We start from the raw sequence: 15,762 nt of genomic DNA on the forward strand, positions 1-15,762 counted from the left end.
GCCATGTCAGTGCAGCGCTCCCGGTCAGCGGGACCGACCGGGGCGCTGCAGAGAGAGAGACGCCGTGAGCGCTCCGGGGAGGAGCAGGGACCCGGAGCGCTCGGCGTAACAACATTTTATGGTAAAATTAGTGATGTCATTACAAATTTCAATTGGTCAGGCAAAAAACAAGCCCTCATATGGGTCTGTGGATGGCAATATAAAAGAGTTATGGTTTCTAGAAGGTGAGGGGAAAAAAACGAAAATACTAAAATAAAATTTGGCCTTCTAAAAGTCATAACTTTTTAACTTTTTTATCCACAGATTGGCTTGTTACCTTGCATGATCAATTGTACTTTTTAAAGACATCTTTTACTTTACCATGTATGACGCTACCAAAAAATATTATTTTGTGGGGAAATTGTTTCCTTTTTACACAGTACACTTTATGGTAATAACGACATATTCTTTTTATTCTGTGGGTCAATACGATTAAAATAATACCCATGTTTACATGCTTAGCTATTATAGATCCACTTTTAAACAAAATTTGTATGTTTTAAATCATCCTATTCTGACCAGACCAGATAAGAGGACCCTGTTATGAAGCCCGGAGCAGGTAAGGGGACCTCCATCCACCACCTTTGCTGATCTAAACCCCGCAGCCGTGCCGCGGGCGATCAGATCACCCATAAAAAGCACCACACTGCCGCAGATGCTGTGATCTGTATTTATCACGGCATCTGAGGGGTTAATGGTGTACATTAGTGCTATCGCTACTTTTTAAAGACATCTTTTACTTTACCATGTATGACGCTACCAAAAAATATTATTTTGTGGGGAAATTGTTTCCTTTTTACGTAGTACACTTTATGGTAATAACGACATATTCTTTTTATTCTGTGGGTCAATACGGTTAAAATAATACCCATGTTTACATGCTTAATTATTATAGATCCACTTTTAAACAAAATGTGTATGTTTAAAATCATCCTATTCTGACCAGACCAGATAAGAGGACCCTGTTATGAAGTCCGGAGCAGGTAAGGGGACCTCCATCCGCCACCTTTGCTGATCTAAACCCCGCAGCCGTGCCGCGGGCGATCAGATCACCCATAAAAAGCACCACACTGCCGCAGATGCTGTGATCTGTATTTATCACGGCATCTGAGGGGTTAATGGTGTACATCAGTGCTATCGCTGATGTCCGCCACTACCGGTGGGTCCCCAATTGCTGAAAGCAGTCGGGACCTGCAGTGCTTGAAGCGGTGGATGTAAATGTACGTCCTGGTCTGCTAAGTTCTATCGCATCAGGATGTACATATGTGTCCATTGTCGTTAAGGGGTTAAATACATTTCTGGCTTTGGCTTAAAAACTGCAGTGGCAGCACAGCCTTAAACTTCAGGATCTAGGTGAGCTTGTTTATCTAGCGTAGAAAAGTAGATACGCTTCATAGACAAAAGCATTGGGACAGACCTCTTACAGGGGTATTACAGCCATAGACATCTTATCCCTTATCCAAAGGATAGGGGATAAGATGTCTGATCGTGGGGGGCCCACCGATGGGACCTTTGTGATCTCCGTGCAGCACCTGTCATTCTCTGCCAGGCTGCTGCTCCAGTCCCGGAAACCTCTGAGTTTCCGGGACTGGAGACATGACATAATGCCACGCCCCCTTGTGACATCACATCATGCCCCCCTCCATTCATGTCTATGGGAGGGGGCGTGACAAAATACCCTTTTAATCATTGAGTTCAAATGTTGACCTGCTAAGAGCCTAGACTTCAACCGCATTGAACACCTTTGGGATGAAATAGAAAGGAAATTCTAAGCCAGGTCCTGTCATCCAATATCAGTGTCTAACATCATAAATGCTCTTCTGAAAAAACAGGCAAAAATTCAGGCACACTCCAAAATCTTGTAGAAACTCTTCCCAGAAGAATAAAGGCCCAATGGTTTTATAATGGAATCTCCTAAAAGCTCCTTAGGTTTATCGTGTAGGTGCCCCAATGGTTTTATTGACAGGGTGTGCTTCACTCTCTGACCAAATAGAATTGCATGGTCAGAGGTTTTGGGCATTCTTTCCAATATCCTCCCTTATAGAGTCCCGAGGGACCCGGTATACTGTCTGCTGGGTCATAAGCCTGCAAGCATGCCGTTCCGTACGTTTAAGTTGTTCCAATTCGTACTCTTGGCTACCCGTATTTACATAGCTTCCCAGTGGAGAAAGACGGACCTATTGGTGGCAGGGGTAATTAACAGGATTAATACCATTATGCTTAATGAGAAACTGACAGCCATCAGGGAAGACTCGGTGGACCTGTTCACTAGAGTGTGGGAGCCTTGGCTCTCTTCTACCTATTGCCCAGATATGACTCATACCTTCACGCTGTACTGATGTGGCATTGGGGGGGAATATCGGGTTTTATATTCTTTATTGCCTGTAGTTGTATTCGGGGCCAGTGGGAGAATGTAGTGTCATATGCCTATATAACTTCATTGTGTACTCCAATCTTATATTGTAATTTTACCTTATGTACCTGGATATTGTTATCTGTTTCCGGGTCTACGGACCTATTGTTTTTCTTCATTGTATTTTAATATGTTCTTATGCATATCATCAATAAAGCTTCATTGTTTGATGGTTAGAATTGCATTATACAAAGTGCCCAGACCTCCTTATGACCTTTACACATTTCCCTTGAGATCTTTAAATAATATACAGTGACCCCCCTGACCTACGATGGCCCCGAGATACGATCATTTCAACATACGATGGCCTCTCAGAGACCATCACATGGTGAAGGCAGCATCAACATACGATGCTTTTGTATGTCGGGGCCATCGCATAAACGGCTATCCTGCAGCGCAGACTGCTTCAGCTGCCACCGGATAGCCGTTTACGGTGCCCCGTGTGGTCGGCTGACGATCACTTACCTGTCCTCGGGGCTCCGGCGCATCCTCTTCGGGATCTCCTGCATCGTCGGCGCTCTCCATCGTTTTCATCACGTCGCTGCGCACGTGGTCCCGTCATCCAATAGGAGAGGCGTGCGTAACAACGTGATGGCGGCGACGGAGAGCGAGGATGCCGGGGAAGCAGAGGCCTTGCCGGAGCATCGGGGACACCCCGGGGATGCAGCGACAGCGATGGAAAGCGACATCCAGGGCAGCGGTGACGAGCGGTGACGGTCTGGAGCGGCGGGGACAGGTGAGTATAACCTCCAACACCAGTGGTCTTCAACCTGCGGACCTCCAGATGTTGCAAAACTACAACTCCCAGCATGCCCGGACAGCCGTTGGCTGTCCGGGCATGCTGGGTGTTGTAGTTTTGCAACATCTGGAGGTCCGCAGGTTGTAGACCACTGTCCTATACTTTACATTGCACGGATCCCTCAACATACGATGGTTTCAACAAACGATGGTCCATTTGGAACGGATTACCATCGTATGTTGAGGGACCACTGTAATTGAAAGTGCTGATTGTGAGAATGATAATAATTTTGTCAGGCAGGTTTCTTTTCACGTGTGTAAAATGAGCAACCTATGTAAAAGGTTATTCCCTAGAAAGCTGCCATTTTATGCTGACTACTTTGGAATAATGATTATTTCTATTGAAAGGTTACAACCCCTTTTCTCCATAGAGACTTATTGTTTACAAACAACATGTTATAAAAACACATTTCTGTTACGGGCATCACATTTATTTTTAAAGGGCAACACAAGTAAACCAATCGATGCCAGAACAGCCATTAGTGCTACATTGACCATTTGCATTTAGGAAAATCCACATTGTTCTAAGAAGTAAAATTCTAATATGAGGACCATTCTTAGGATTACATTGACATTGTTGCTAATCTGTGAAGGCGCCTGTCAGACCACCAGGTTTGGTTGTAGACCTGGGACACCATATTCCCAAAGACCATTCTACATGAGCGGAGATGTTGTTATAGGTGGGCTGTTTGATATACATATTTATTATAAAACTGAAGCTTTTAACTTTTCAAGTCCTCCGCATCTTCAAGCTCGAAAGATAAGGTGAGAATGGATTAATCCAGGTTTGTCTACTCCGGGAAAGTAAATTCCTAACTAAAACCATTGGTTTGTATTATGGTAAAATATGAAAATTTGTCATTATTTTCATGCAGAAATTTCGATCACTGGCTGTGCTAAAGACAAGTATGCCATCTACTGGATTGCAACATAAAAACATATTAATAACAGTAAAATTAAGTAATTGTTTTTACACTTTCGTTCTGCTGGCAGTTTAAAGGCAAAGGTTCTACGGTATGGAGGGTCCAAAGTTATACCGTTTGGCCATATTTGCGTTAGCCAAAGCCTGTGCAATGCCTGGTAATGTTCATTTTTATGGAACCCTCGCACACCCCTCATTTTAGAGAATTTATCATTGCCTGTGTAAATCAAGTTATTTTAATGCCAATTTACCCGTGCATATGTCATGTGTCCTTCCCCTACATTTATCAAAAAGGTGCCTGGTTTATATAAAAAAAAAAAAAAAGATAAAAAGCTTAGATCTAAGCAAGTTTTAAAGGGGTACTCCGGTGCTTAGACATTTTATCCCCTATCCAAAGGATAGGGGATAAGATGCCTGATCGCGGGGGTCCCGCCACTGGGGACCCCCGTGATCTTGCACGCGGCACCCCGTTATAATCAGTCCCCGGAGCATGTTCGCTCCGGGTCTGATTACTGCCGATCACAGTGCCGGAGCGTTGTGACGTCAAAGCTCCGCCCTGGGTGACGTCCCACTCTGCCCCCCCTCAATGCAAGCCTATGGGAGGGGGCGTGACACGCTCTGGGGACTGATTATAGCGGGGTGCAGCGTGCAAGATCACGGAGGTCCCCAGCAGTGGAACCCCAGCAATCAGGCATCTTATCCCCTATCCTATGGATAGGGGATAAGATGTCTAAGCGCCAGAGTACCCCTTTAAAGTATGGCATTGGCCAGAGTGAGTTTGCACAAACATTTCTGCTGTTGCGGGCATTTTTTTTTGTTTTTTTAAAGGTTGCATACGATTAAACAAAAACACAGTTCACTTCATATAGAGCACATTAGGAAAAGGAGTGAAAATTGAAAAGTCGCTAAATTTTTCCACAAATTGAGACAAAGGAACACAAAAGAAGTGGTGTGCACTGTGATAAATTCACCCCATAGCCCTTATTGCAGACCTGCATAAACATATTGGAGCAGATTTACTATTGCATGTGCGCCAAAATAATGGTGTGATGTTCACAAAAAAGTGGTAACGTGTTCTAGACACTTTTTAGACACATTTGACCATTGTCTGTTAAAGGGGCATAGCTTATCGGAAAGGGAACATGATGGTGCTAAAAGACTGGTGGCCTACATGTACCAAAAAATTTGCCAAAATATGGAAACCCTACTTAAGGATAGGATTGTGGAACATCTAAAACCCCATGAATTGCAAGATGAAAATCAAAGATATGTAACAGGGTTGATGTTCCTGGAGGGATACGCCAAATGGAAAAGGATTTAGGTAAACTAGAAGAATGGTCAGAACTCTGGCAACTGAAATTTAATGTGGATAAGTGCAAAATAATGCACCTGGTGCATAAAAAACCTTGGGCAGAATATAGAATATTTGACACAGTCCTGACCTCAGAATCTGAGGAAAGGGATTTAGTAGAAATTATTTCAGAAGACTTAAAGGTAAGAAGACAATGTAATAGAGCAGCAGGAAACGCTAGCAGAATGTCTGGATGTATAGGGAGAGGTATAAGCAGTAGAGGGAAGTGCTCATGCCGCTGTACAGAACATTGGTGAGACATCACTTTGAGTATTGTGCGCAGTACTGGAGGCCGTATCTCCAGAAGGATATAGATACTCTAGAGAGAGTTCAGAGAAGAGCTACTAAACTAGTACATGGATTGCAGGATAAAACTTACCAGGAAAGGTTAAAGGACCTTAACATGTATAGAAGAAAGAAGAGACAGAGGGGATATGATAGAGACTTTTACATGCATAAAGGGAATCAATAAGTACTGGAAGGATTAAGATTTTGACATAGAAGTAATTTACAAATCTGTTTAACTTTCTGGCACCAGTTTTCCAGCAGAGTACCCCCTTTAAGTAAACAGCCATAAATCTGGCACATTAACCCCTTAAGGACTCAGCCCATTTGGGCCTTAAGGACTCAATTTTTTTTTACGTTTTTGTTTTTTCCTCCTCGCCTTCAAAAAATCATAACTCTTTTATATTTTCATCCACAGACTAGTATGAGGGCTTGATTTTTTTGCGCGACCAGTTGTCCGTTGTAATGTCATCACTCACTTTACCATAAAATGTATGGCGCAACCAAAAAAATACTATTTGTGTGGGGAAATGAAAAAGAAAACCGCAATTTTGCTAATTTTGGAAGGTTTCGTTTTCACGCCGTACAATTTACGGTAAAAATGACATGTGTTCTTTATTCTTTGTTCAATAGGAATAAAATGATACCCATGATTATATACTTTTCTATTACTTTTGCGCTTAAAAAAAATCGCTAACTTTTTAACCAAATTAGTACGTTTAAAATCCCCCCCTTCTTCATTTTTTCTTATAAGCAGCGGTATGAGAGCTCATTTTTTGCACCTTGATCTTTACTTTTTATTGATACTATATTTGCTTATATAAAACTTTTAATCCATTTTTTATAAAAACATTTTTGGGAATAAAATGTTATTAAAAAAAAAGCAGCTATTTTGGACTTTTTTTTTTTAACGTTCACGCCGTTCACCGTACGGCATCATTAACATTTTTTTTTTATATTTCAAATATTTATGCACACGGCGATACCAAATATGTATATTAAATATTTTTTTTGTAACACTTTTTGGGGGTGAAATAGGGAAAATGGGACAATTTACGTTTTTATTGGGGGAGGGGGGTTTTCAAATTTTTTTTACTTTATTTTTTTACTTTTTTTTACTTTTATTTTTACACTTTGATAGTCCCCATAGGGGACTATTTATAGCAATCATTCGGTTGCTAATACTGTTCAGTGCTATGTATAGGACATAGCACTGATCAGGGTTATCGGTCATCTTCTGCTCTGGTCTGCGGGAAGGCAGATCAGAGCAGAAGACACCAGGAAGGCAGCGGAGGCAGGTGAGGGGACCTCCGTCTGCTATGCTGGATGATTGGATCGCCGCGGCAGTGCTGCGGGCGATCCGATCAACCATTTTAGTGACCGCGATGCTGCAGATGCCTTGATCTGTATTGATCACGGCACCTGAGGGGTTAATGGCGGACATCCGCAGCATTACCGGCGGGTCCTTTGCTGCGATCAGCAGCTGGGACCTGCCACGCATGATCCGGGCATCACTCCGATGCTCGCGGTTATGCTTAGGACATAAATGTACGTCCTGGTGCGTTAAGTACCAGCTCACCAGGACGTACATTTACGTCCGGCGTCATTAAGGGGTTAAGAAGTGTCTTAAGAATTAGAAAGTGTTCAACCATTGATTCCTGCAAAGTAAGTATATGGGAGGAGCAGGTTGTGCACACATCCCTCTCATGGCTCTAACACAGGTAGTGATAGTTAATAATAGTTGCTGGTGTGTTTACATCCATGTAAATTGATCACTACATACATTGACACTTGTGATATTTTCAGCATGCTCTTAGAAGACTTTTATAATTTCCTAAGTTTGGTGTTCGCAGTGGATGAAATTAATCTTAACCCAAACATTTTACCTAATGTGACTCTGGGCTACAATGTTTACGATTCTTATGTCGACCTCTTTAGAACTATACAAGGGGCTGTTCGGATCTACTCAGGAAATACCAAACAATATCCAAATTACAACTGTGATAAGTATGGCGTCCTCGCCGCTGTCATTGAGGGAATGGCATCTAGCTTCTCTATACAATATGCCAATATTTTTGGAATCTATAAATACCCACAGGTAAGTAAATACGTAAAGGGCCATTGCAGTTTCAGTGTTGTTAACAGGATTTGCAGATTGACCAGCTCAATTGTGTGGTTTGATCATTTAATATTTGCACCTCTTTGGTAAATGATCCATACAAATAGAAGAGAATTGAAAACTGTGGAAAGTTTGTCATAGTCATGGATTTCATTTTTTTCCAAGAGAATTCTACATTTTATAATTACTTATGGTATTGGTGGATATTCTGCCCCTAGTACTACTGTCCTTCTGGCAATTTTAACGAATAATATTTTCTAAAGAATCTAAATGGTGATTCTTACCCTTTGTATCTACTATTAACAAGTGGTGGTACTAAAAAAAATATAGTATACAGTGGCCCCTCAACTTATAATGGCCTCAGGTTTCAATATTCTCAACATACAATGGTCTATTCTGGACCATTGAAACTTAAAACCATACCCAACATACAATGATATGGACTGTCCAGATCTTCGAAACTTGTCAATGGCTGAAAGGACCGACCAATCGTAATGGGCATTCACTGGTAAAACCTATGTATTACTGAGGTGCATGCACTGAATGCGCCCCCTACAGTACAGGGAGGTATTACATGTTCTGTACTACTCTTTACCTGTACCAGATTTAGTTGCTCATTTGGACACCAGGTGAGGGTGGTTTTATGAGTAGGAACTCCACCAATTAGACATATATGGAATATTCCAGAAAAGGAGCCTTTTGTGTGAAACATAAATCAGTCCGAGGAGTTAGGAAGGATCTCTCCCCAAGGATTCTCCCCAAGGACCTGGCATACTAAAATCCGTACACCATATATAGCTGTTAGCCATTCCATAGCACTCACATGACTGGCTATGGGTATTATCACTTTAAAGGGGTACTCCGGTGGGGGGGGGGGGGGAATGAAAATCAACTGGTGCCAGTATGTTAAACAGATTTGTAATTTGTATTACTTCTATTTAAAAATCTTAACCCTTCCAGTACTTATCAGCTGCTATATGCTCCAGAGGAAGTTCTTAATTTCTTTTCTGTCTGTCCACAGTGCTCGATGCTGACACCTCTGTCCATGTCAGGAATTGTCCAGTGTATGAGCAAATCCCCATAGAAAACCTCTCCTGCTCCGGACACTTCCTGACATGGACAGAGGTGTCAGCAGAGAGCACTATGGTCAGACAGAAAATAAATTCAAAAAGAAAAGAACTCCATGTGGAGCATAAAGATAAGTACTGGAAGGATTAAGATTTTTTTAATATAAGTAATTTACAAGTCTGTTTAACTTTCTGGCATTAGTTGATTTAAAAAAAGATTTTTCCACTGGAGTGCCCCTTTAAAGCTCCTGATCTGGTAGAGACCCCAATCAAAATAATGTTGTGTAACAAACAGTTGGTGCAAGAATAAAAAAAAAAAACAATTGCTATATCTATTTGGTTTGGGATATGAACGCCCATGATCACTCTATGTATTAATTTTGCAGGTTAGTTTTATGTCACAAGAACCATTACAAAGCAACAAGCTATATTTCCCATTCTTCTATCGGACAGTACCAAGTGAAAAGACAGTATATTCTGCAATAATAGCATTACTGAAGCACTTTGGTTGGTTGTGGGTTGGGATCCTATATCCAGATGATGACGGCAGCATAAATGCTATAAAGATTATTAAGAACATGATAGAGGAAAATGGAGGCTGCATTGAATTTATTAAACTTGTACCTTCCATTAATGACTTTACTCCGGAAAGAATCAAAGACATAGAGCAAACCATTGCCAAATCCACCGTAAATGTCATACTCGTCTATGGATCCAAAAATTATGTCTATTACTTAGAGTTAAATGTCCATGTAACAAGCATTCCTGGAAAAGTCTGGATCCACACAGCAGAGTCCAGTTTCCGAATATTTAACTTGGAAAATGACACCAGTGTGAATGGTTCGTTGAGGTTTATTATGCATAAAAATGAGAACCCAGAATTTATTAAGTTTGTAAAGAAAGTGGATCCAAATAGATTCCCGCCAGGACGGACGTTTACAACCTGGTGGGATGAATTATGTGAAAATCGTTGTCCATTTAACCCAAGGAGAAGAAACTGCACAGGAGTGGAGAGTGGACGGCAAATAATGTACTCACATTGCAATCTGCGATTCACGGGCATGAGTTACATTGTATATAATTCTGTCTACACAGTGGCTCATGCATTGCACGAAATGTATCAGGAAATACCATTGAGCGAAAGGTTGCGTGATGTAAATAAACTCAAATTTCAAGATTTAAAAGGTTGGAAGGTAAGGTTGGAAGGTTCTAAGGTCTAACTATTTAACAGTGATATATAGTTCATATAGTGTCTTCAAATCCTCTCCTCATATTATGTCCTCACATCTCATGCTAATATCCGGAACACATATCCCACCCTCATATTCCGACCTCATAATCTAACCTAATATCCTCATATCCCATCCTCCGCACCAACTACTTTCTGCACCGGCCTTCCGAACAGTTGCCAGAATGTTTAAAAGTCCTGGACAATCTCTGCAGCTTGAGGGTAATGCGATCTGTAGATGTTCGGAAGTCCATGGACTTGCTTATGACTTCAGACATAAAAAATCCACCTTCACATAAGGGGGCTGAAAGGGTTTATTTGACTGTACTCTACTTGACTTGACTCTGTTTTTAGTTGACATATAAATAATGCGTCCAAACACAGCAGAGAAATGAAAGTCTGGCACTGCCGCCACTATTATATCAGAACTACAAAGGAGCTATTCAAATCCAGCTATGGAGCATGTGGTTACCATAAGCAACGTGATGATGGTGCTCTGCTGAACAGATCTTCGATAATAGTGCACTAATAGAAGTAAACTGCGGCACTCACTACTGACGTAGAATCTTCTGTTTATTGAGTAAGATACATGGTGTATGGGGGGGGGGGACAAGATACATAAGGGGTATACAGTAGACTGGAGGCATTGGATGAAACTTGGTACACATGTTACCTATTGTGCACTAATAGAAGTAAACTGCAGCACTCACCACTGACGTAGAATCTTCTGTTTATTGAGTAAGATACATGGTGTATGGGGGGGGGGGGGGGAAGACAAGATACATAAGGGGTATACAGTAGACTCGAGGCATTGGATGAAACTTGGTACACATATTACTTATTGTGCACTAATAGAAGTAAACTGCAGCACTCACCACTGATGTACTGTTTATTGAGTAAGATACTCACATGATATACAGGGAAAGACATGATACAGCAGGGGTATACAGTAGCCATATGGATGATATGCTGCTGGAACATATATACTGTACATACTGTTTTCACATACATACATATGTTGTTTTTTTTATATAGAATTAAAGGGGTACTTCGCTGTTCAGCGTTTGGAGCAAACTGTTCCAAACGCTGGAGCCAGCACCGGGAGCTGGTGACGTCATAGCCCCACCCCCTCATGATGTCGCACCCTGCCCCCCAATGCAAATCTATGGGAGGGGCGTGACGGCTGTCACGCCCCTCCCATAGACTTGCATTGAGGGGGTGGGACGTGACTTTATGAGGGGGAGGGGTTATGATGTCACCATCTCCCGTCGCTGGCTCCAGCGTTTGGAACAGTTTGTTCCAAACGCTGAGCAGCGGAGTACCCCATTAATGTTGTAAAACACCTTTAATTTTTTTGTTTTGTTTCCCTGATGATGTTTCATCTCTTACAGTTAAATAAATATATCAAAAAAGTCAATTTTACCAACCCATTGGGACAGCACATTTTCTTTAGTGATGGGGAAATCTCAGTTGGATACGATATTTACAATGTTATTCACTATCCAGATTGGACCATCAATTCTCAAAGAGTTGGAAGTTTTGATTCCCATGCGCCACAAGGAAAACAAATCATTTTAAATACATCAGCCATAGTTTGGGAAAATAAATTTACCAATGTAAGTAAATATCAAGGTGGCCTGCCTGCAAGGTCTATGGGGGAGATTTATCAAAACCTGGCCTGCTCCGTGACCCGCTTGTTAATTAAGTAGGTCTCCTTTGTTAAATAGTTAAACATCGGTAGCCCCCCACTTCAGGAAGGTATATCCCTTTATCAGGTAGGCAGGTAGGGTTCCCCTAGTAAATAATGTCCCAGATAGATATGTGCCCCCAGTTGAAAGGGTGGGCTCCCCCAGTAGGTGGACAAAGCCCCAGATAGATATGACCCCCATCAGGTAGGGCTCCCCCATATGAAGACAGGTCCCCAGATAGATATGACCCCATCAGGTAGGGCTCCCCAGTAGGTAGACATGCCCCCAGATAAATATGATCCCCATCACTGATGGGGGTCATATCTATCTAGGGGCATGTCTACCTACTGGGGAGCCCTACCTGATGATCAGGTAGGGTTTCCCAATAGGTTTATACAGGCCCTCAGATAGATATCACCCCCCGATATTTAAACAATTATGCCCCCTAAGAATATAGTTTTGCCCCTGTTGATCGGGCAGGTCCTCATATTAGGCAAGTTTATCTCACTCACTCAGAATTCACACAGGTCCGCTCACACTGTTACTGTACTTACATCTCCCTGCAGCAGTCTATAACAAGACTTCCTTGCGGGGATGCACGCGATAGGTGATGTCATCACAGGCGCCGCACGGGAGGTCAGCGTCCTGACGTCCTGAGCTGCGTATGCGATGATGTCACGAATCGCGCGCATCCCCTCAAGGAAGTCTCGTTATAGACTGCTGCATGGAGATGTAAGTACAGTAACAGTGTGAGCGGACCTGTGTGAATTCTTCAGGCACTTAGCGCTGCACTTAGGTTTGCCTTTTGGCCAATCAGGAAGCGGGAGGACCCGCTCCCTGATTGGCCAGGAGGAGGATCAGAGTAACAATAGCGAATTTTCATTCGCTATTGTCACACAATGGGCGGGCTCGGGAGCGTGCAATGCTCTGCACCTCGGCCGCCACAGTAAAATTATTTAAAGTTCCTCGGGCGGCCCGGTACCGTTTGATCCACGGCCTGAGGGTTGGGGAACACTGCCCTAGGGGCATGCCAAAAGTTTTAATCAGTGAGGGTTTGGGTGTCCTGACCCTCAGCGATCACTAAAACAAGCAGGAAGAGAAGCACTAATGACCCAGACAATTGTATAGACTTCTATTGTAATTTTTTCTCATTTAGAGTGATCTTTCCTGGGTTGTTCTAGTGATCGGTCAGGGTCTCAACACTTAGACCCTGACTAATTAAAACTTTGGGAGAAGTCTTAGCTGTGAGATCTTTTGAGCAGTCAAAATATTTCAATACGAAGTCAAAGTCAATACAAAGTCATGTAACAAGCTGTTGTGTAAATCTGATATGGTCTTTTTAACAGTTTCAAGCTAAAGATTAGATATAGATTTGATAAAATGAGTATGGTTCACATTATTATTACATTTTGTATTCCAGATACCACGATCCGTGTGCAGTGATGTCTGCCAGCCTGGAACTCGGAAATCTGTCCGGGAAGGACAGCTGGTATGCTGCTATGATTGTCTTCCTTGCCCAGAAGGACAAATATCCAACAAGACAGGTTAGTGTCATGAATAAGTCACGTAGGACAGGGAGGAGAGCATCCTGAGCTTATCCCAAAACCCTCTAAGTCTGCCTACTTGTACAATCGACCTAAATGGCAGCTCACAACTTGGTGCCAGTCCCATCGCTTACTAGGGTGCAGGGACATTATAGTGAAAACAAAAGACAAGAACTGTACAGGTCAGAGACACACAGTCAATAAAACAGAATACAGAAGAACAGCAGGAATACAAAGTAGCACAAAACAGACATCAGGGAAACAAGGTAACAGGAAAATAGTGTACAAACAACAGCCTAAGAACCAAAACCAATGGACTGACATCTGTTTAGCGGAGCACAACAGTAGTGTAACCAAGCCCTTAGAGGTAATCCCTTTCCTAAGGCAGTAGAGTTAGCACGCTATGTCATACATCAACAGTATATTGACAAGTTACAGCATCCACAACATCCAAAGTCAGTTAATGATGGTGTCAAATGTTAGCAGAAATTCCCTCTTATAACATAATACAATAATAATAATATAATAATAATATTAATAATTGTATATTCTATCACTGTAGATGTGGATGTGTGTATCGAGTGCCCTGAGGACAAATGGCCCAATGAGCAGAAGAGAGTGTGTATAGAAAAAGTTCTAGCATTCTTGTCTTATGAAGATCCAATTGGAGTTGTCTTGACTTTTATAGCTATTTTATTCGCTTTGCTTTCTGCTGTAATCCTTGTGATATTTATTAGGAATCGGCACACTCCAATTGTCAAAGCCAACAATCGGGACCTTAGCTACCTCATTTTAGTATCGCTCATGCTTTCTTGCCTCTGTTGTCTTATTTTCATTGAACGTCCAGAAAGGATAACCTGCTTTTTACGTCAAGCTATTTTTGGGATCACGTTTGCTATCTCTGTATCATCACTTTTAGCTAAAACATTGATTGTGGTCATAGCTTTTAATGCCACCAAACCGGGGAAAAACTTAAGGAAGTGGGTGGGGGCCAAAGTCCCAAAATATATTGTCTTTACTTCTTCAACCATTCAGATGTTTATATGTATTATATGGGTATTTGTAATCCCTCCTAACATCTATTATAATAAACAGTCAGAAGTATCACGAATCATAGTTGAGTGTGATAAGACATCAGCTTTTGCTTTCTACATCATATTAGGTTATCTGTGTATTTTGGCTTCTGTTTGTTTTATTGTTGCTTTTTTTGCACGGAAACTACCTGACACTTTTAACGATGCTAAATTAATTACTTTTAGTATGTTAGTTTTCTTTAGCGTTTGGGCTTTCTTCATCCCAACATATCTCAGTGCTAAAGGAACGTCCACAGTGGCTGTTGAGGTATTTGCCATCTTGGCCTCTAGTTCTGGAATGCTTTGTTCCATATTCGCTCCAAAGTGTTATATCATTTTAGTAAAGCCACAGACAAATAGAAGAAACTTTGTATTGAAAGGAACTTTATAAACATTTTAAATGAGCAGAATGGTTGGAGTATGCAGAAATATAAAATCACATCCCTTCCCCATCATCTAACCATACACCTTCCCTTCAATTCCTTGGTTGAACTTGATGGACACATGTCTTTTTTCAACCATGCTAACTATGTAACTATGATTAGATGTTTTAATTGACATCAAACAATGAAGAACATATAATGTTTACAGTACTAGCCTGACACCAAATATTTAGTGGGTTTGGACCTTTCCCAAGTCCATAAGCAAATATGACCAGTTTAAATAAAAAATTAATCTAGAGATATTTTTCAGCCATTGTAGAACAGTGGGACTATCAGACCATCAAGTGTTAAAAAAATGTAATGTTTTAAAACTTTAGATCTTTGGATATACAATAACCAAGACAAGATAGATCTGATTCACAAGGAAATAGTCCCAATCTTTTCTTTCATATTCATACAGCATATAAAATTGAATAAAAGTGAACTAGTCTAAAAACATGACTGACGTGTTTCAGACACAGCGTCCTTAGTCATAGTCATATGACTATGAGTAAGGACGTTGTGTCGAAAAAGGGTCAGTCACGTTTTTATTCAATTTTATATGCTGTATGAATATGAAATAAACGGATTGGGACTATTTCCATGTGAGCTGGATCTCTCTTGTCTTGGAATCTGCTTGGCGTACTCCAGCTTTCCGGGCTCCGAAGTGAGGCATGAACGAGACATTGCAGGTGCGGTGAGCTGAATATTTGCTTGCTTCTATATGATATACAATAACATATTAAATAGGACATTGTGTTATATTTGTATGATTTACAATAAAACAGTTTTACTAAAAATGTCTCTAATTAG

The 15,762-nt window shown here is 41.4% G+C and overlaps 1 protein-coding gene across 1 annotated transcript; it reads left to right on the forward strand.

Moving 5' to 3' along the window:
- The first annotated feature begins 3,908 nt into the window (after positions 1 to 3,908).
- On the forward strand, positions 3,909 to 14,918 carry LOC130291939 (vomeronasal type-2 receptor 26-like). Its single transcript, XM_056541368.1, has 5 exons — positions 3,909 to 4,015; positions 7,615 to 7,906; positions 11,614 to 11,838; positions 13,331 to 13,454; positions 14,017 to 14,918. Exons 1-5 carry the CDS (start codon positions 3,909 to 3,911, stop codon positions 14,916 to 14,918), a joined length of 1,650 nt encoding a protein of 549 aa, XP_056397343.1.
- Positions 14,919 to 15,762: the final 844 nt, after the last annotated feature.

This window comes from Hyla sarda, chromosome 9, assembly GCF_029499605.1.
Source record: "Hyla sarda isolate aHylSar1 chromosome 9, aHylSar1.hap1, whole genome shotgun sequence".
Lineage (NCBI taxonomy): Eukaryota > Metazoa > Chordata > Amphibia > Anura > Hylidae > Hyla > Hyla sarda.